At 43.2% G+C, this 22,988-nt stretch overlaps 1 protein-coding gene across 1 annotated transcript in view; it reads right to left on the bottom strand.

Moving 5' to 3' along the window:
- The window catches only part of LOC138526213 (ATP-binding cassette sub-family C member 5-like), a 2,857,657-nt gene that overhangs the window by 1,327,073 nt on the left and 1,507,596 nt on the right, over nucleotides 1–22,988 (bottom strand). Inside the window, exon 14 of the mRNA XM_069636680.1 lies at nucleotides 21,602–21,727. Coding sequence (XP_069492781.1) covers nucleotides 21,602–21,727 — 126 coding nt within the window. The remainder of the gene's footprint in view (nucleotides 1–21,601; nucleotides 21,728–22,988) is intronic.

The following is a 22,988-nucleotide window of genomic DNA, read 5'->3' as shown; positions in this document are numbered from 1 at the left end:
TTGAACAAATATCCGTCCTTGGTGCTCAGGTTCCATTGGTTCTTCCTTGAAACTTCGTTCGAGAGCTCGGAGGACTGGGTCTGTATGCAAACTTCTTCCAGGAGGCTGACTGCTTGGGCTACAAAGATTGCACGGGGAAACATCTTTGGATAGGCCCGATCTTCATGAGTTTCGTAATCAGGACGTCGAGATAAGGCGTCAGAAATTATGTTCTGTGATCCAGGGACATGATGGATATGGAACTGGTATTGGGCAAAGAAGAAGGCCCAACGGGCCTGACGACTGTTCCTACACTCCATGGATTGTAGAACTTGAAGATTTCGATGGCCAGTACGGACCTGGACTGGATGTCTAGCTCCCAGAAGCAGATGTCGCCATTCTGTGAAGGCTTGGCGGATGGCTAACAGCTCTTTTTCCAAGACGGAATAATGAGTCTCACTGGGAGTCAAGGTTCACGAAAGGTAGGCAATGGGGTGCTCCAATTTGTCTTCAAGTTCCTGCTTTAGCACTGCTCCTATAGCGTAGTTAGAGGCATCTGTCTCCACTAGAAATGGCCGGTTAATATCGGGTTGAGCTAAAATGGGGGCTTGAGTAAACTCAGTCTTTAACCATTGGTATGCCTTGTCTTGAGCTACGGACCAGAGAAAGGGGGCATCTTTCTTTAACAGAGCGATAATTGGTTGAACAATTTCAGAAAAGGACGGTATGAACTTCCGGTAAAAATTGGCAAGCCCTAGGAAGGATTGAATCTGTTTCACAGAAGTGGGAACCAGCCAAGATAGTATGGCCTTTACCTTTGAATGATCCATTCCAATTCCTTCTGGACTAAGGACGAATCCTAGGTAATGAAGTGAAGTGACGTTGAACAGGCATTTCTCGGGTTTAGCTAGGAGTATGTATTCACGTAATCGTTGTAAGACTGCCTTTACATGCTCTTCATGCTTTAGAAGATCCTTGGAGTAGATCAAGATATCATCCAGGTAAACGATGACGAAGAGGAACAGCATGTCTGAGAAGTCCCTATCCATGAAACGTTGAAAGACCGCGGGGGCATAAGCAAGTCCGAAAGGCATGACCAAATATTCGAAGTGACCAAAGGGTGTTCTTAAGGCTGTTTTCCATTCATCTCCTTCCCTGATACGGATCAGATGATAGGCAACCCTGAGATCCAGTTTCGTGAAGATTACAGCTCCTCTCACCGCTTCCAGGATGTCCGAGATTAAGGGTAAGGGGTACCGGTCCTTAAGTGTGCATTGATTTAATCCACGATAATCGAGACAAGGTCTAAGTTCTTTGGTGTCCTTCTTGGGAACAAAAGACAACGAGGCTCCAGCTGGAGATTTAGATGGTCTTATGGTGCCATTTTCAAGGTTGGTATCCAAGTATTCTCGGAGGGCCCTTTTTTCAGGTTCAGATAGGATGAACATCCTCCCAAAGAGAATCACTGCTGAAGGTTCTGTGTCTATGGCGCAGTCTTCAGGTCTGTGAGTGGGTAGAGCCTATAACAGTTGAAAACACATCAGCATATCCCTGATAGGCTTTTGGAACCTGTGTGATATTGGAAACCATGAGTGGTTCTTGCTGGTCTATTGGTGGTTCTTTGGCAGTTGTCAAGGAGGAATCCAGGAATAGACAGTGAGACATGCAAAACTCAGAGCCAAGAAATAAGGATCCTGCTGCCCAGTTGATATAAGGATTATGTTTTTGTAACCAGGGCATACCCAGTACCATGGGGTAATGAGCCGAGTTAATGATGTCAAATTTGATCACCTCTTGGTGATGATTTATCGAAAGCCGGATCTCTTTAGTCTGCAGACTGATAGGTCCTGAAGTGAGGGGTCTTCCATCGATCGCCTCCACAGGTTGCATGATGCTTCGTGTCTCGTATGGAATGTGATTACTAAAAACCCAATCTTGATCAATGAATATTCCCATAGCCCCGCAATCCACCAAGGCCAAAATGGGGTAGGTCTTATTCTTGGATGGCGGTAGGAAGGCCTGTAGAATCACTAGGTTGTTTTGTCCTGGAGAGTTCAAGGATGGAATAGATGTGGAGCAAACATCGCTCTCCCGAAGCCTTGCTCCATCTAGGATCGGGAGCTGGCATTTCCTGAACGCCGAGGAGGGGCTAGAGGACACTCTCTAACCAGGTGTTTATCCGAGGCACAATACATACATAACCCTGTATGAATCCTTCTCATCCTCTCGAGCAGGGATATGGGTCCACGAAAGGCTCCTATTTGCATGGGTTCTGGATCGTTGACTGATCTTGGAGTAGTGTCAGTGTTTGATGCAATCTCAAAGGACACCTTTGTGAGGGGTACCTTGGATCTTTTCTTCTCTGCCTTCCTTTCCTGGATACAAAAGTCTATCTGCATGGCAAGGTCCATAAAAGCCTGGAATGAGCTTGGGCGAGCCACTCTGGCTAATTCATCTTTGATCTCCTCATTCAGTCCTCTTCTGAAAAGAGTAAAACTTGCTTCTGAAGACCAGTCCGCTTCCTTGGCCAATTGCTTGAATCGAGTTACGTATGTAAGCATATCCTGGGATCCCTGCTGAAAGGCTATTAGTCGTTCCTGGGCGCTATAGACCTGTTCTGGGCAGTCAAACATGGTTTTAAGGGCCTGTATAAAACCGTCGTAGTCATCCAGAAGGGCATCTCCAGAATTGACTAAGGGAGTAGCCCAGGTTAGAGCATTTCCTGAGAGGTGTGAAATTATTAAGCCCACCTTAGCCCTGGGAGTCGAAAAGTAGTAGGGCTTGAAAGTAAAATGAACTAAACAAGAATCAAGGAATCCACAAAGGGTTTTTGCAGACCCATCGTATTTGTCAACAATACCTCCCAGCAATACACTTTCCTTTGTGGCAGAATCACGGGACAAAACCAATTGTTTCAGAGCAGCGTTTTCCGCTTTTAAATTCTGCACCTCGGTTGTTAATTCTTGCATGCTACGCATGAGATCCTGAACGGCCGCTTCCATGTCAACTTCGACTTCGGTCGTTTGGCGTCTCAAACTGTCAAGGAATTCCCCCTTTCTCAATTGAGAGCGATCCTTGCAGGATTTCTTGGGCGGAGTCTTCTTACGCACGGATCGGGTTTTGTATAAGCCCGCGTGAGCCTCTTCTGACTCCAGCGTGCGTTCTGAATTCCGGGATCTCGGATACTCCGGGAGGTCCAGGAAACGAGGAAGTGTACACGAGCACGAGACACAAGTCCGGGAAGCAAGGAAGAAGGAAGAGGGGTAAGGGGACGGAATTAGAAGGTCTGGGAACCAGGAACAGGATAGCAGTTCAGCGAACTACGGAGCACACGTCCAGTCACTATCAGCGATAGCATTGAGACGCGCGGGGCCATGGGGGCGTGGTCTATTTGTAGAATACGCTACATCCGACGTGAAGGCCGTGGAAGGCATTTCACGTTAGGCGGCCATGTTGGAAGTACCAAGGAGTGCAAGCCCCATTGTGATAAGGACCAGGAAGTCCAAAAGGGGCGCGTTCTGTGGGTCATGACACTCGCATTGACGTATCGTTGTATAAGGCTTTAACTGGGTCTAAAATGGAGGGTTGACATTTTAGTTTTTCTAGTTTTTCCCACAATTTCTTCCTGTTTACGCGGTCAAAAGCTTGGACAAGATCTATCGACACTATGAATATTGTTGGATGGCCATCAGTAACTCTCACCTTCAGAATACTGATCATCATAATGTTAACAGATGTGCCTAGATTCTTTACAAAGCCAGATTGAAACAGGTCTGCTGTTTTTGCTTCTTTCTGCCAATCCCGTAGTTCGTCCAGAATCACTGATCCAAAAAGCTTGCCCATCACATCCAATAAAGCTATGGGTCTGTAGTTTTTTGGATCGTCCCTTGGGCCCTTCTTATAAATTGGGACTATGTTGGCCATTTTCCAAGTGGCAGGGATAGTTCTTGTTACCCAACATCTATTGAAAATTTCTGTTAACAGTGTTGCCCAGGCTTCAGCGTCCTGTTTGAGATGCATGTTCGAAATTCCATCAGGCCCCGGAGCTCTGGAGTTGTTCAGCTTCTTTATTTTCTCTAGATGGTGTGTTTATTGCATACGGTCCATTCCCTTACACTGCGCGTTGCTGTTTCCGGTTCATTTGACGTCAGTTTAAATAACTTTGTGTAGTATTCCAGCCACTTCTCTTCACTAACACTGTTAGAGATGATCGCGTCCGTTGATGTTAGCTTGCTTTTGATTATAGACCAAACGTCTTTAGAATTTCTATTGCAAACTGCTCGTAACATGGTCTCTGCATCTTGTTGGTATAATTTCCATCGAAAGATTTTAGCCAGGTTTTGTAGCCTTTTTTTTGTTCGATTGCAAAAACTACATTTTCTTGTGATAGATTAGTTTGTGCCCATCTTGAGGCTTTTCTTGAATTAGCTTTTCTCAGCCTTAATTCGTCGTTATATTCATGGAGGTGTTGGTTTTCCTGTCCAGTTCTTGTTGATCTGAGGGGTGAGGAGCGGGAGGTAAACCAAGTTTTCTGGCATCTGATCATCGATGTTTTGCCTAATTTATTGTTTATAGGTAGCCGTGATGGAAGTTATTGCTTGTGTTATCAGTTTTAGCCAATTCCTTTGTAAATTGGTTTCTACTTGGTGCGGCATTACTGTAGGCAAGCATTTGAATGAAGACCATGTCGCTGTTAGTAGGTTGTGGTCACTCCGGATGGTTTTGACTACCTCAAAGCTTTCAATCAGTGAATACAGTTCCTTGGAAGCAAAGATGTATTCGATGGTGTTTTTGTTGCCTTCACTTTCCCAGGTCGGGACCCGAGGTAAAGACTTGTCTAGCGAGTTGAGATTATGCAGGTTACGGGAGTCCATCAATTCGGACCATGCTAAACCCCTCTTCATTGCTTGAGAGATATGATTTGTTTTATTTAAAGGTGTGTTGTTCCCTCCCTCTGAGGCTGGGCAAATGGCGTTCAAGTTGCCACATATCAGGATGTGATCCACGCTGTGGGTTGTTGTGGCTTCAGTTAGTATTTTCTCCACGTCGTTTATAAACTCTTTTGTTGAAGTTGCTGCAGGATTCCAATAAATGTTCAATAATAGTATGACATCATGATTTATACTCCTTAGTTTATTGCTGTTTTTCTCCCATTCTAGTACAGCTGCTTGAATAGCTGGAGATGCCAGGCTGTATGCTATTCGCAAACTCCCTCCTGTGCGGACTGCTGTTAAGAGGCCTGATGTCGGGCGACCTTTTTTTCCTTTCTGTGCTGGAGAAAGTAGGATCTCAAAGCCGTCCATAGTAGGAGGAAGTAGCATCCAAGTCTCTTGTAGACTTATGAGATCAAAAGGGCCTAAATTAATCTCCCCAGCTTGCGTAAGATGAATGTGGCCTCTAGTGTTCCACGATCCAATGGTGATCTTTTGATCAATGGTTTTGCTCCGCAACGATTCCCTTCTAGGACAAGAGGGAACAAAAGTTGGTTGATATTTTCTGGTGTAACGAGTCAGAACCGAGGGGATCCATGCCCATCTTTTTAAATCCTTATCAGCTTTCTCTTGCTGTCCTGTAATTGGGGGAATTTCTGTTGGAATTTCTCTGTTTTTACCGGTGTACGCTGTATGTAGGTAACTCGGTCCCCTCGGTTTGCGGGTTGAGTTACTTTCCTTGTCTCTTGTTTTGTCACCCTTGTCCAGTGAATGATTAGTCTTTGTTTTCTTTTCCAGATTGTTTTTTTTGTTTGGTGTCTGGTTAGTTGAATCTCACCCCTCTTTTCCCCTGTTCTCGTTGATCTGGTTTCTTTCCACTTGTTTTGTGTTTTGGGGCTCATGGCCTCTTTCCTCTGCAGATGTTTCTCGAAGAAGATATCCCCTCTTTTGAAGTTCCCCTGCCGCCAGGAGCAAATTCCACATGGCTCTTCTGTTTAGAATGATTGTCTCCCCAGTTTTAGATCGTTTTTCCAGCTTTAGCGTTCTTGTTGAATTACTCTTATGAGTAAAGAGGGCTGACATTCGAGTTTGATTCGGATTTAGGGAAGGAAGAAATGTTCTTTGGTCAGCTCGGTTTCTTTTGTCAAAGGGTTTTTCTCGTTGCCTACTGTCTTCTTTGGAAGAAATAGTGCATGTCTGATCATAGGAATTGTCCAGTTTTGCGTTGGTTCTCTTCACGGTAGAATAGATTTTTCTATATTTTCTTTCACTGTTAGACATTCCTTCTTCAGGCTTTTCGCCCGAGGGTATCCCTGTTGGCCCTCTTTTTGAGCTCTTGGAACGATATTCATTGTAATCTCTGTCTCTGATGAGTTGATCTTTGTTTATCTTTGTGCCGGACAGTCGGTTCAATGTTCTTCTTTCCGGAGTGATCCGGTATCTTTCGTTACTCTTTTTGTGTGTGTTTTTTTGTAATTTCTTTGAGTATGCTATTTGTTCCTTGTGTCGGTTCTGTCTGGAGCCTCGCGGTGATCGTTCTTCATTCCGCGAATGACACCTTTCTTTTTTTCGCTGTCGGGCGGGGTATTTCTGACTCTGAATTTTTGGAGTAGATACTGATGTTAGATAAGTCGATCATGTTTTCTTCAGACTCTTCATGAGGCTTTCTTTTATCACTCTCCTGTTGGGGTCCTTTCTCTATGTTTAGAGATTTTTTGTCTAAAACAGTTATCCATTTTGTAATAAGCTAATTTGGGTTTGCAGTATTCTCTGTTTCCCTCTGGTTATGTTGCGGTTTGAGGCTCTTGATTTCCTTCGCTGGAGTCCGTTTTTTTTATTGTGTCTGTCCAGTTTCTTGGAGATCTTTCTCTTTGACATTTGATGAAGGGCTAGAATTTCTACTTTTGCCTTCGAGTTTCTGTTTGAGGTTTTGTTTATTCTCCTCTAATCTGTTATTTTTCTGGCCCTTTTCCCCATACAGATTTTGCATTAAACATCCGGGCTTGTGCTGGCCTTTCTTAAGGTGATTCGATTCTAGATGGACTTCCTTAATTGAACTTTGTGTGATCGTTGCGTCTTTGAATGATTTTCCCTTCAAAGTCGTACATGTTTTTTCTTTGGGTTTCACCTCAGTTTTTGCTGATTGTGCACGATGGTGACTCTCTTGTTTGGTTCCTCTTTCGTCACTATTTGTTCTTTGTCTTTTGTTTTTTAAGCGACCAAAACATGGTAAGTTTGAGTGCCAGTAGTGATTTTTTTTAAACCTGAAACACCTCTTGTTTCTGTTGTTCCAGAGGGTTTATGGGTGTTTGAGTTTTATCTGTCATTGTGCCTGGGTCCCTTGTGTTCTCCTTCCAGGCTTCTACGGCCATTATGTAACCTTCTACGTGCATCAGTTTCCAACTGAGAGATGCCAATAACAATGTATGATCCTTTAATGTTTCGTTAATGGATTTGTATAGTTTTCCAAATGGCACTAAGGCAATGGTCACTGCCGACATAACAGCAAGGATATCCAGCTTTTTCCCTGGCAAGTTTTTTGCCTTTGTCCTAGGGATTTCCCATTCCGATTTTCCTTTTTTTGGAGTGGAGAGAAACGATCGAGATACGTCCACTGGGGAGTCTTCTTTTAGTTGCTGTAAAGTCAGTTTCAGGCGAGGAATCGACTCTCTTTGTTTACTCATGGTTTTCTGATTCGGAATAACTTCTACCAATTTGGCTTCTTCACAGACCATTATGTGGGAAGATTTGGGCTTTGGTGTGATATCTAGAGTCTGTGCCCCCTCGATGGTCTTTTCTTCCTTGTGTGATTTTTTTATTGTGTTATCCTCTGGGACAATTGGTTTTTCCTCTAGAATACCCAAATAATACACAGACAGTTCTCAGTCTCACTGCGCTAGACAGTGCAATAATAACAGGTGTTCCAATGGTTCAAAAGAGAAGGTTGATCAGTTCAATGAATTTATTGTCGAAATAGCCTGACACGTATTTTGAGTCATCAGCGACTCTTCATCTGAGGCTGAAGGACGTCCTGGACTAATTCTCTTTTCATTCTGTTCAACAGCATCGTCCGGAGTTCCGCAATCGCAAAGCTGTGAGAGTGTGTAACTGGCATTGTCCACGATATACTCACCCTTGAAACCTTCAGCCTCAGATGAAGAGTCGCTGATGACTCGAAACACGTGTCAGGCTATTTTGACAATAAATTAATTGGACTGATCAACCTTCTCTTTTGAACCATTGGAACACCTGTTATTATTGCACTGTTTAGCGCAGTGAGACTGAGAACTGTCTGTGTATTATTTGGTCCTAAACTGTGGGTCGCATTTGTCAGTGCTCCCACACCCCTCAGTCACCTGCAGCTTTGGTGCTTCCCTAAGTTTTCACTTTACAAGCGCTGTGGACTTTCACTTGTTCTGCCAAACCTGTGGTTTCTTTCCTCTAGAATACCCCCCTCATTGCTTGAGTTAGTTGTTTGAGCTTTAAAGTGAGGGGTCTTGGTTTGTCTGACATGCCAACGTGTTTGAGCTGTAGGACAGCCACTTATGGGTGTTTGTACTGAGACTGGTTGGTTGAGAAGTTTCCCTCGGGGTGATGGTGGCATCCCCTCGAGTACTTCAGCATCCGATAGTTCGAATTGTTTGTCGATGGAGTTTTCCCCAGTTTGTTGAAAAACTTCCCAATGGGGTTGTTTGTAAGGATTGCCGATGTGCCAGATTTCCTGGACTGCAGCTTCGTAGTCACTCTTGGGTTTGGTGTTGAGGAGCAAGTTATGGTGGATTTTGCCCTTCTGTGGCTTTGTGGGCTCTGATTTGCTTGAATTTTTTGTAGACTTGACTCATAGGTTTGATTTTCTCTTTTTTGCCCTATGAGTGGATTGTTCAACTCCTTTTGAGTGAATTCTCCTTCATGGTTATCTGTTGCTGAGTAGGTCTGAGGTTTTGCCCAATTATGTTTTCTCAGCATGTTGAGATCGTCTGATTCATGCTCGTCTGTGTCTTTCATGTTTGATATAGTTGTGTTTAATAAAGTATTTTCTCTAAAGTCTGTTAGTTTAGGTGCGGGCTCGGTAACTCTGCCCTTGCTATTACTGGGTGCACCTCAGTTTCAGCATGTAGGCGTGAGCTGGGTAAGAAATGTTTTTTTACTGTTTCCTTAGGTGACTTGTTCAATTCTTGATGCTGCTTAAGCACTTCCTCCATGTTCAAACGTGATGAATGTGTTTGAAGTTTGTCAAAAGGTTCATTCAATTTATTTTTGGTCTTTCCTGAAGGAATCAGCATGTCCAGCCGTTATTGTTTCAAATCCACACCTCTATGTCCCAGCTCCGGAGGCGAGCGTGCATGTTCCTCTGCAGGTCTGCAGAGCCGGCCACCAGGGGGCAGGTTGCAGCCCGCGTCCTCGACGCTCACAGTGCTTCTCGTTCCAGGAAGCACTCATCGGCGCGCTCTCACCCTCCCCCTCAGCGGGATCCGAGGACAGTGGTTCGCCTGTTCTATCAAGAGGCCCGCTAACATTGAGCGGACCAGGAGGTTCTTCCGCTGCAGTCCCCACATCCAAGATCCGGCGTCCTCCAGGCCCTCGCGTCCTTCCCCTCCCTCACTGCCACGGGGAGACCCTGTCCTCAACCGTCTCCCAGGCAGGTCCCACCACCAGAGGACTCCGCAGGAGAGCAACCAGAAGGAGACACCATACCCGACGACAGGACACCACCCCGTGGTAAGCTGTGCTTGTTGGGGGATCTGAGGGAGGAGACTGGGGGGAGCACTTTATCTTCGGCAAGTTTGAGTTCCGGTTATAATCATGAGTTGAAGTTTCCTGTGAGTCGGGCCTTCTGCTGAGTTCATTGTTTGGGGAAATTTTCCATTCTAGTTTTTCATATGAAGTTTTCGTTGTAAAACGGCTGCTTCTCAGGAGGCATCTCGTTACCTCTGATTCTAGTGCAGGGGGAGCTTCTGCAGGGGAAACTTCTGCGATGTCAGAGCTTTGCTTCTCACTCCCTTTTGCTTCCATAGCTTCCACAGCCATCAACTCTTTGCGTTGAGTTGCAATTTCTTTGATGTGTATATCAGTGAGGTGGGCTGTCATCCTGCCAGCCAGACTGCCAGACTGCACCTCCTCGCAGCTCTCCGCGGGCGCTCTGTGGCCAAAATGGGTTTTTAAACCCTGTGCCTGAATGAAAGGCAAAAAAAGACTCTCACAGCCAGAAATGACGAGATCTCACTGCCAGACTGCACCTCCTCGCAGCTCTCCGCTCTACACATATAGTTCTGTTACAAAAGGTCTCCCTTTCTTCTTTAGCAGTGGGCATACTGAAAGCCCTTATTCATCCCGTTCTGTTTCGTCTGGTACCAGTGGTACTATTAGGTGGTGCTCTTTTAGAGTGCTTATTCCCACCTGACCCCTTCCTTCCTTTGCCATTCCATAGGGGGTCTACCCAGGTGATATCTGCCTAAGGACCTGTAAGTAGCTGTCACAATGTGACCACACTGGAGTTTCCTTTCCTGGTCACTGGGCAATACTGCTAAATGTCTGAAGACTTCTAGTCTCACTGACTCACCTTTTATGAGGGGCATGAGTACTCCCTCTATAATGGGATAATTGCCCCCAGCTAATGCCAGCCCTAAACACATTGCTGCTTCTGCTCCCCGGGAGCTGAATATATCTCCCAGAAGGGAGGTAAGTGCTGTAATTGAAGAAGTCCCGATTAAATTAAGTTACAACCAACTATACACTGAAACCCAACTATCACAGTGATGTTCACCTGTTGGCATTATAATTGCTAGAGCCCTCTGCCTTTCCTCAGGAGTAACCTAAGGGTAGGCTGCCTCTAGCTGGCTCAGTTTAGTGGAATACCATCTAGGGATTTCGTCCTGCCTTGTGGGGCAGGTGCTGAATAAGGCTTTGAGGGTCTGGAATGGAAGTGTTCCTTGCCCCTGGCTATTACTGGTCTGGGTGCTGTTGGAGCGGGTCCAAAGGCTATATATTCTACAGCTCACCAGAATGGCATAGTGCTCCCAGGTATGTGGGTCATCTGCCTCCCTATTTGGATGGAACCTAAGGATGTGTTCTAAGGTTAACCATTCCATAGCAAAATTACCATATCAATCGCTTGTGGTGGGGTATGTCAAGTCCCCTTGAAACCAGTTCTGGTGGTCTACCTGCTACAAGGCTACTTCAGAATACCCATAGGGGGTGTACTGTATTTGGTCCAGATCCCTCCTAATATGTGGGGTCTCAAACAGGTCTCCTGGTCTGGTACCAGGTATCTTCATATATGTGAAGAGGGGTTCCCCTGGCAATCATCCAGGCACTACCACTGCCACTGTAAAGTTGGTGTTGATATGTCTAACATCTCCTTCCTGTAAACAGCTGGTAACTGCACAGCAGCAGTTTACCAGTATAAGGACATCAACATGCGGGTTAGCCATTTTAATATCTCTTAGCTAGATAGCTGTTAAGAGTACTTGCTTGAAAAGACACTCTGCTCTTCGCTAGACCGTATATTATTCTTTGTAATGCCAGGTCTGTAGCAACACCCCAGCTCCTCTTCAATAGCTAAGTAGGGAGAATCTTCTTAGGGTGTAGGAGAGGGTGAGCAATGTCCCATTGGGATGCCAAAGTGACATGAATTCTATCACCCCTACCTCCAGAGCCTTCCCTCCTCCCCCATGGGTAGGAGTAGGGGTAGGGACAAGCATAAACCCATCACTGTGAATCAGTACAGAGAGTAGGCAACAACACCTGCAGTAGACAGCTAACAGCTAATCTCTTTCATCTGCCCGGGGGGGGAGGGGTTAACAATGTCACATATATTTTTATTGATAGACCACTGTTCACACCTACCAGTAACCATTTGTGTGTATTAAAGGCATGTACCATATATAACACATCAATACACAATGCATTTAGATAGATACTGCATTCTTTAAGTTCATGTTTAAATACTTCTGACAGAGCACTCAGTAATGAATACTCAATGAATGCTTCTTATACTTTCATGTAAACAAATACATCTTTTAATTATCAGAAATAATAAAGAAACATTGCTAATAACATTGTCACTATGCACAACACACGTAAAATGCAAAAGGTCATTAATGAAAAAGCTGAAATCATTGTCATTGCCTCTACCTGTAATCAAGACTAAGACGGATCAATCTCCTCCAAGAAACCATAGTCACCTTAAAAACCAACTACCTGCCTCACCAGGTCATGCTAGACAATCTCAATCTTCATAGAAGCACCTGCCTCACCAAATCATGATAGGCACCCTCATAGAAGCACCTGCATCAATACCTAAATACCATTCTCAATGCGATATCTATGAAGGGTAAAAGGCCCCTCATAGTCACTAACTGTAGAAGGTAGGGCGATGAGAGCTGGCGAAGACTGGATGCCTGAAGCAGATTACACAATCCAGGAAAAATTTCAACAAATTGCCAAAGATTATCAAAACGCCATCTATCAGAGCACCATCAAAAAAGCATAAAAATAGGACAAAATGCTTCTAAAAGAGTGACATTTCAATTAGGATTAATGGTGCCAACATGTGGCCAATCAAGAATCAGGTCTGCTCTTAGGTGGTGAGCTGATTTGCCTTGGGGGAGAAAAGCAAAATTATTCCCCATGCAGCTCAATAAAAGTCAAAGTCAAAATGCCTCAAAACAGCCAAAAATCAAGTTTAGTGGCTTTAATATCTGGAAAGGAAAAAAAAGGAGTGACTTGACCCCAGCCTTCTGGAAGTCCTCTGCTTCTCTGCTTCCTACAGCCCTTTGTCTGCTTCCTCCTCATCTTGCCAGCTCTGCCGGCCCAAACTGCTTGAAGCCTGTTCCATTTATAATCAATGGGCAGGAGGTGTCACCTCCTATCATTAGCATGCCCATCCTTCAACAAACTAAAGCTGTCCCATGCCTACAACCAATAAAGTTGTCTACACAGAGGGGAGGGGTAGAGACCTTTCTCCGTAGCAGTGGTATCAGCGATCGATAAGCATCTAGCTTGTGTAAACTATCCAAGGTCTGCTTCGTCCTCCAAAAACTCGAAGTTGTTCAAACAAAAGATATCAGCAAACAGCATCAAGCTTGTGTATACCAAAGCAAGGTCGGCTAAGCACATCCCTATCTGTCAGTAGCTTAAAGCTGCTAGACCACTTAATGTTGAGAAGGAAAGAGTTATGTTGTTTTTCCACTTTGCCTTAGTTCTTTTGCATTGCTATCTCTTGTTTACTATTTATCTGAACACGTGGTGCTCATCCCAGAAAAGCCTAAAGAGCAGTAAACGGCTTTGTTTATAGAAAAGCTTCCAGGTCACTGGCGCTTGTCCCTGTTTCTCGCACAACATTGATGTAATTTAATTTAACATTGCTAAGGCTGATCTTGCGGCTTGCATTTTGCAAAATATAAAGGCATTTGTATTGAGGCTGGGCTATGGCTCAAATATGCCGCTTTAAGCATGGTCAAAATATGGTTAGACATGAAATGACATGTCAAGCAGCCAGGAGTTCTAGTTCTTCCAGCTAGTAGCCTCTCTGCAGGCATTCCTTTTAGAGGAAAGTACCTTGTGCTCTTCTTCAATCTATGGGCCTCATTACGACCCTGGCGGTAAGGGGTTTACGCCAGCGTTAGCTGCGCCGACCCCTTACCGCCAATTACGAGGTCCCTTAGCGCCATGGAGGTTTTAACACCCGCTTTTAGCGGGTGTTAAAATCCATGGCGCTAAGGGACCATGGAGTTAATTACGCCACCGTAAATTACGGTGGCGTAATTAACGCCTTCCCCACTCCCATTATGCCCTATGGGGCAAAAATGGGAATGGGGAAGGGTAAATGGGGATTGGGGACTTACCGCCCCGCCAAGGTCGGAATGGGGCGGTAAGTCCGCCAACCACCATGGCGTAAACATAGTTTACGCCATGGTGGTAAAGTCACGGCCCAGGCGGTAACTTACCGCCTGGGTCGTAATGAGGCCCTATGTCTTAACCGCCAGGTTAAGGGCTTTAAGCTAGCAAAAACTAAACATTTGTCAATGGAATGATGGCCTTCCACTACATTTAATGCAAAATCTTCGCTGGGGATTTTTCATTTTTAATCACTTTCCTAGAATCCATTCGAGAACACTTTTTAAACATGTATCTCCCTCTTTAAGTAGTACCCACAAGCCTAACTGCCCAGGAAGTCATGTGAGGCCCGATCAACGCATGAAAGGAGTACATCCAAGATTGCAGAATTCCTTCCTCCTTTGCTACTTGCTCCCATAACCTCTCCTATCTCATGTCACCTGTAGAGCCCAGAGTCTATGCCAGTAATTATAGAACATTCCTTTTGACAGCCCGCTCCGTAACAGGCTGCAATTGAGAACTCTGCTCCTCCACAAGCGAGTGATGTGTTCCTTTCTCACTTGGCCTTAAATTGGTTCCATGGTGGTTAAAGGGTGGACCTGAACCATATGTTTATCAGACTGGGAAGGGGCAATGTATTCAGCGCACATCTTTTATCTGATCAGCCAATGAGTGGTAGGATAAATAGTTTACTCATTTTTAAAACAGCAAAATCAGAATTCACTATAACTTTAAGACTCTACTCACCATAATAGAACCCTTTGGTAGAGCATTGGTTTATATTTACTTTACGGCATGATTTGGAAGGCAATAGGATTCTGCCACTGGACAACAAAGCCAATGTAAGTTAAAGCTACACATTTTTAAATACATCAACATGGCTATTTAAGGGAATTTAGCTTTGTAGGCTGAGTTGAACTGGCACATAATTTTGCCTATTCTATGGGGTCACTTTATAGAAAATTTAAATTGCACTGGAGGAGACCAATGTCTATTTACATGTATGTGCAAAAGGGCGCCCCTCTGTGCAATGTTGGGCATTTCCAAAATGGAGTGAAAATGAAAAGTGTAAAAAACAGGCAAAATCGCCTTCACTGTCGCATTTTAATCCATTTTGCATTTGATTTCTGTGGGTACCACCTGCTTTTATCGGGAGGATAACATCAGGTGGCTACCATGAGACTCCACTGGCTTTTCCGCCAGCATAAAAACACATGCTGTTGGAAAACAATGGTGCTATTTGAAGGTGGCAGAGGAATGCCCCATGGAAATTTATATCTTATTTATTTATTTATTTATTGTGTTATACAGTTTCCAATCAAACATAAACATTTCACACTAGATATAACAAACAATACAGATACAATTAACAAATTCATCTAAGAGATTCAATTAATCAATTCAAGACAAAACAAATTAATATAAGACAAACACATATTTCCTAATTCATTCAACAATTAAAGATCAAAATCAGAATCAAAATCAACATATTCATCAGTAAAGGGTATTTTTCCATTAAAATCAATATTTTTTCAATAATTTAATTTACTAACCCAGTTGGTCAGGAAAATCATATCTAAAAATCTCATAACTACAATCACCAAGGATACTGGGGATCTCCAGGCAGAGCATGCCAGATTTTGTCAATCCCTTTAAGTCCTGTGATACTACCATCACCAAAATTACCCCTCAACAATGGACAGACCACTAGCTCATAGACTTTGCATTAGCTTTGAATAAACAAATGACCATAGAGAAAATTATGGCACCACCTCTGCCCACTAGAGCCAAAAGAAATATCACTCCAGACAATCTCCTGCCATTGCTACTACTGACTATCAATGCTCTTCCCAATAACTTGGACCCTGAGCTCCTGGTAGAAAGTTACAATAATGTCATGAAGAAAGCATTAGGCACTATTGCTCCTCTAAAGCTACAAAAAAGTAAACAACAAGCACACCTAAATGCCTGGTTCAACCCCCACTTAAAAGAATTAAGAATGCAAAAAAGGAAACTAGAATCTCAATGGCAACACACCCCATCTGAAGAAAATAAACTGAAACTTAAACACTTTGCTAATAACTACAAAAAAGAAATTCTACTAAAAAAAATCTCTTTAATGAAAGAATCTGTAATGCAAGTTCCAACACTAAGGAACTATTTGCTATCCTAAGGGACCTGGAATACCCCGTACCCTCACCTGACAACATAGCCAAAGACAAACAATGGTGCACCAGCATCCAAAATGCTCTAACAAATCAAATCAAAACACTCCAAACCAAAATCTCCTTAGAAAAAGCCTCTCTAACTCCCAAAGAGACACCACTCCTTTCCAGCCCTACGACAACTAACCTACCAGGCCCTGACCCATTTAAATTTGCCAAAATCTCTATTTTGGAAACCAAAAGGATTATCGCATCCCTCGAACCGTCCAACTGTAAGGGTGACAGCTGCCCAGCCCAACTAATTAAGGATGCAGCAAGGGACCTAGCCCCCTTCATAACCAAACTGATTAATGCATCCTTCTCTAATAACACCATCCCAAGCAACCTAAAAGAGTCATGGGTTCTACCTCTCCTCAAGAGGCAAACCCTAGACCCCGCTATTCCCACTAACTACAGGCCTATCACCACGGTACCCTTCCTTCTCAAGATAATAGATAGAGTAGCATACCTACAAATCCAGCACTATCTTGAATCTAACCAGCTCCTAGGTGCCCACCAATCAGGGTTTAGACTGCAGCACGGCACAGAGACAGCCTTAATTGATCTCAAAGTACAGATTGATGAGCTCAAGGACAAGGGAACACTGCCATGCTACTCCTCCTTGACCTGTCGGCGGCCTTTGATCTGGTGGATCACACAGTCCTGTGCGAACACCTGGGATCGGCTGCCCACTTTTCAAGCGAGGCCATAGCCTGGATCCAATCATTTTTCGATAACCACACAATGAGAGTCTTCTCCACATTGGCATCAGCAGACCCTATCAAGATAGTTTGCGGTGTACCCCAAGGTTCTTGTGTCTCGCCAACTCTGTACAATATCTTTACCAAGCCCATATTTGACAAATTGGATAGACTGGGTGTCACCTACATAAATTATGCAGATGACAATCAGATCGTCATTCCCCTTCGGGCAATTTCGAATCTGATACAGCCTTGGTAAACAAAATATATCTCATCATTCAGGCATGGATGGCTACGCACGCCTCTGCCTGAATGATGATAAAACTGAAATCCTGCTCCTCGGATCCGCTGCTAACCTAAAAAAACTCAGCCCTAACTACACCGCATTTAACATTGATGGCAACATAATTACAGTTGCCAAAGCAGTGAAACACTAGGTTTCCACCTTGACTCTGTCTTAACACTGAAGAAACAAGTGAACTCCTTAGCATCATCTACTGCCTACACTTGCAAGCTCATTAGGGCATGTAGAGCCTTCCTCACCCAAGCAAGCTGCATCATCCTTGCCAACGCCCTAATACTCTCCAAACTTGACTATTGCAATGCCTTGTATCTGGGAGCCAACAAATACATCATTGACAAAATTCAAACACTGCAAAAGAATGCCCTTAGAACTGCCCTTAACTTACCCACTAGAGAAGACATCTCAAACAAAAGAAGAGAATACAAGTGGCTAAGAATCAGCGACAGAATCTCACTTAAAACATCACTTACCTTTAAATGTCTCAACAATGTAGCCCCCCTTACTTGGCAGCAAGAATAGTGAGAAATACATTGACCCGCCCTACCAGAACTATTAACTCTTACTGCCTACAGATACCTAAATTCAGACTGCAAAAAACAGGCGGCAGCAGCTTCCAAGTTAAGACAGCCGAGTACTGGAATGCTCTTCCACTTGACATTAGAACAGACCAATCCTACTATAGCTTCAGACGGAATATTCTCACATGGCTACACTCTAATGACTCCCAAGATTAACCTCGATTCAACCAACACCTTTGGATCTTACCCAATCTGACTGTATAAATGTATATTCTTTAACTGTTTTGTCGACAACTACCTATAATGTTTCATATGTATCTTGTGCCTCACTCTGTAACTAAGCTTTTAAGTATTCATGTTTTTCTGCTCTCTGTTGCGCCCAGTTACCCTTGGGTTTGGTGCACCATACAAATGAATAAACAAACAAACAAACAAACAAACAAACAAAGCACAGATATTTTCCAAAGGTATTATCACGCAGTCTACTAAGTTTAGAACATATCATTACCAAATGATAAAGGGTTTCAATTTCCCTATGACAGAACAAGCCTCTCACATATGGGAATATTTTCTCTCACCTGCCTTATCTCACTTGCGGCAAATAAATTCAACTTTAAAAAAGCCACATATGCAAACATATTTTAGAGAGGAATTTTTAGTGTCCCGCTCTTTGCCCCACTGGATCTTATATCATAAATAACATGCTCAAAGACTCTGTAGGATGACAACAGCGTCCTATTTCCGGTCCAATCTGTTTCAAAAAGACATTTCCTAGCTGTAATTTGGTCTACATACAAGCATTACTTCGGAGATCCCTCCCGTGCCGTAATCATAGTATACTTTTTAGTCCAGGAAGAGAGCGGTTTACAAATATCTGATAGTAGTATACGTCGTAGTTCTATAAACAAAGAGCCACTTGGCAGAACTAGTAAGCTTCTATATAATTGCTGACTTCTCCAGTCGATCATATATTGGATTGATGTGATGCCTAGTATATGTCTTATTGCGGGCCACCTGGGTACCTTGTGGCAAGGAGAGCACCTTGCGCCAAATTTTGCTCTCAAACTGTGGTCAGGCCCACTCGGCCTTAATTACTTCCGCAGCATGAATTACACTGGGAATGATTTTCTGACGATAGAATTTCAGCGAGGCCGAAGTGATATTCGACAATATTTCCTGTCGAGTTGTCTCAGCTGTGACATTGATTGTATTACTGCAATCTTACTAGGGGACCATTGTTCAAAGAGTTTGTTGGTAGTACAAATGTTAGTTCCCAGATACGTAAAATGTTGGACATGTTCTAGCTTCTATCCATTAATAGACCATTGAAATATATTTATTATTTCTTTCTCATTTTATTTAAAATAAGAATTTTGGATAATCATTAGCTGCCAATAATGCTCTCTGAAGACTTATTTGTGTGTGATACAATAAAACTAAATCATCTGCATACAAGAGATATGGGATAGAGAGAGTTCCCAATTTTGGAGGTTAAGTATTAACTTCTTGAAAAAAAATCCCAAATCAGCTATGTAAGCATTAAAGAGAAAAGAAAGAGGCCAAAACGCATCCTTGACGTAGGCCCCTCTAACCCCTTATCCAGCCTGAGGTGCTCCCAATGCCATCCAATCTCACTTTTAATCTAGTCTCAGAGTGTAGAGCTTTCCACATATTAAGTAAGGCAGGAGGACAGCCCTAAGAATTTAACTTTGCCCATAAAAGGGCCCAGTTCACACAATCAAAAGCCTTTCTAATAGCTAGAAAGGCGACAAATATCTGTCTCTTAGTGAGTGTCCCGGGCATGAATCGACAAAAGCGAAATAATATGGCAATTCAGGGAGACATTTACCCCCTTCTTAAATCCTGATTGATATATGTCATTGCTCAGAGCGACTTTTGTTTGCTTAAGTAAATAATTGAAAACCAAAGGTGTAAACATTTTATATGTCCCATCCAATAATGAAATAGGGCGGTTTTTTGCCGGATTCAACCTATCACCTGCCTTATGAGTACAACTAAAGCATTTCCCCACGAGTCGGGGATTGTCTTTGATTTTTTAACATTATTGAATAGCTTTGAGAGTATCCATGCCCCCACTCTGGCTTCAAATATAATGAAAATCCACCCTATCGTAACAGCAACGAGTGAATAACTTAAAACCACCCTTTACACTTTGTTTTCATGAAACTGTAGCTCAAATAAGGTCCCGTTATATGTTTACTTTCATGGAGCCAGAGGTGCCAATAGACACCTGTATGATATTAATATGTTCCCCTAGCTGCATGTGCATATTTGAAGTGACAAGGTACTTTTGTATCAGAGCTGCTGGTGTAGCACTGGACTGTGCACAGCAAAATCATACATCTATCCACGATATGAATGGCAGTGATTAGATTACGCACTCAGCCAACCTGAAATCAGTTGAGGTGTAATCACTGATGTTTTTGAATATGAAGAAAATGTGTCTGTTTAGCAGAGCACACTTTCCTGCAGAGAAACCATCTTCACTTTGCAAAAAATTCAAAGAGGTACACCCTGGCAGAGGAAAACCAGTTAAATCCGAAACAATGGCTGTTGCGAGCCTTACCAGAAGCTAAAAAGTATATATTGAGATTTTGAAAGCCAGGTACGGGACATGGCAGTTCTCTGTAAGTAGGAGAAGGTATGGAAGCCATAGACAGAAGTTGAAATTGTATGACAAAATCGTCAGTGTTTATTGATTTAAATGTGTTAAAGCTGATGTAGCTGGGTTAATGTTTAGGAATATACATGAGCTTCTAATGAGATGCGATTTGTCATGTATGTCGTTTTGTGTCTCTGGTTAGGGTGTTCCCATTGTGCATTTGTATCCATTTTATGTTTAGTATTATTTTGGATTGATGGGATGCAAAATGCGGGAGAACATTACATTATATTGGCCACAGTGAGAGTTGGGCTTTTTGGGTTGTGGATCTGCGTGATTTTTCCATTGCGGAAAAGTCCACGACGGAAAAGTTTGCATGAGAAATGTGCGAACCACAAAATGCTTGTACATTTCCCATATCAACACGCATTTAAAACCTCTACAAACCCACACCCCCACCCACACCCACAACACACCCACGACACACCCCCACCCACACCCTTAACACACCCCCACCCACAGCCCCAACATAACCAAACCCTACTTACCTTTCCTTCATGCTGTGTCCCTGCAGCGCCAGTTCCCTTTCACTTCTGTGATCGGGAACCGGCGCCGCAGGGTTTTTCTTTTTTCTTTTTCGGAAGCTGCAGGGGTTTCCCCCTCAACCCCCGCTCACTATACTGTAAAGTATAGTGAACGGGGTGCTGCGGGGGACACCCCTGCAGCCACTGTTTTTTTTTCTCGGGTGTGCTGCAGGGGTGTCTCCCACAACACCCCGCTCACATTACTGTATAGCATAGGGAGCGGGGTATTGTGGGGGACTCCCCAGCCCCGGCCTAAGCTTTTGTTTTTCTTCATTTGGCAGGGGGCTGGGGGGTTGTCCCCCGCAACCCCCGCTCACTAGTAGTGAGCGGGGTGTTGCGGGCGATCAACCCCCTAGCCCCAAATGCGACCCCACCAAAACACCTAAACACACACCAGTTCAGACTTTTGGTAGTCCAAACTTTTTGTGGTGTTTGTTTTAGGTCTTTTGGTGGGGTCCGACTTTCATAGCCGGTCAAATCGTACAATACCTTCGTAATGATGATGAGAAATGTTTGGTTTACTCCACTGTTTACATTGTTCTCCTCAAATAAAACTGTACTTTTTAAAACAATGCAAAGGTCATGGTATTTAAATTCTGTGCTGTAACAGACACTGAAAGCAGCAGCATTTATTTAGTGCTGAGATAGCACATAAAAAGAATGGGTTGGAGATCATAGACTGCCTTTTGTATGTACCACAAAATGTACAGTGTTATTATAGCAGGTAACTACTTAGACAGCTTTTGGGCTGGTAGGTATGCTTAGGCTGAGCACATGCTCGTGAGATTATACATGCAGAAGCAATATCTTCTCAAGTTTCAGCCACCAAAATCGTTCATTTGTCATGCAGAATACATCATTTCAATAGTCATATTTGACTGTAAATGCTGAGATAGCATAAAGATATAGATGTTCTTACCGCATACTGCATGCTGTTAAATAGTATAGCATAGTCTCCTTTCTGTTTCATTAGATCGCTGTGTGAGCCTTGTTCTAAAATGGATCCATCTTTCATAAATAAAACTTTGTCGCAGTCTACCAGGTACTGTGTAAAATAATCACATAAAATTTGCTGTCAAACTGAAAAATATTTTGGAAACATTTAATAATCGTATGCATTTGTTCCCCAAAATACTTCTTTCTTCACAACATCAGATTGGTCTGTTGCTCCTGAGTCAATAAAAGCTAAATCGAAATTAACAAGACACGTTTCAAATGTGCCTGTTATTACTACAAACTAAAGTGTCCACCCAATTATCTAAGACAGCATAATTACAAATTTGCTCTTACTAAGGAACAGAACAAAAGAACAGACGGGATAGAATTATTCACAATGCGAAATGCATGTACATTCTTTTGAGGCTGATGCGGAAAACCTAATTTAACTCTATTTATTATTACACAAGAGACACATAAACATATACAGTCTACTGGCATTTGAGGTGTGTTTCTAAAGACCTGAGCAAAGCATCATTTACAACTCCTAATGCTTCACATGTAGGCTTGGAAATGCATTTAAGGCTTATATTGTTACTTATCACTGATTTATGGTTCTATCTAAATCCAAGTACATATAGCAATCTGACAAAGTCACATTGTGCACCCCTTCATTAGGAACATGGGGTGCCTCTGCCTATCAGAGCTCAATGCCAACCTACTGTGTGAAGTACGATTTGAAGGCTGGACAAGGGGAATTCTCCAGATCCCCTTAATGTGTCCATAGGCTTATTGTCTCCTGTCTTCAGGAGTTCAGGCTACACCATTTGTACATTACAGTCTGGGGCAACATTATAGTGAGTATGCCACACAGGTTGTTATAGGGGTGTTTGCCATAACAAAAGAACTCTACGCAAACCCACCTTCCAATCTACATGATGACATAGGATCAAATATAAAAGACAATAGCACCACATGGTCGACTTGGCACATAGAAATATAAAGGGAGTGGTTGCATAGAGTAGAGACCGCACTTGCTTTGCAGATCATAGCTTGCTTGCTCCCAACTGATGCAGACAGGACAGAGACTCACTCGTCAGCTCGCAAAACAGTCTGCAGCCCACCTGCTCACCAAAAAGGCTCCAACTCCAGACCCGAAGTTGCATAATAAATGCCTTAGTTCTGCCTGATTTCAAAATGGTGGTACAAACTTTTTAGCCTTTGGTCACGCAGTCCGAGACACAATTAGTCACAATTACAAACAAATAATTAGAAATCAGCCACATTTAGGGAATTTAGATACACACTTATTTGGAGTATACCTGAATCATGGAATAATCAATCATTGACAATCATTGACAATGATTTTG

The sequence above is a fragment of the Ambystoma mexicanum genome, chromosome 7p (genome assembly GCF_040938575.1).
Source record: "Ambystoma mexicanum isolate Mex_15411 chromosome 7p, UKY_AmexF1_1, whole genome shotgun sequence".
NCBI classification, from domain to species: Eukaryota; Metazoa; Chordata; class Amphibia; order Caudata; family Ambystomatidae; genus Ambystoma; species Ambystoma mexicanum.
Note: the sequence above shows the minus strand (reverse complement) of the source record. Positions and strands in the feature narration are given on the sequence as shown.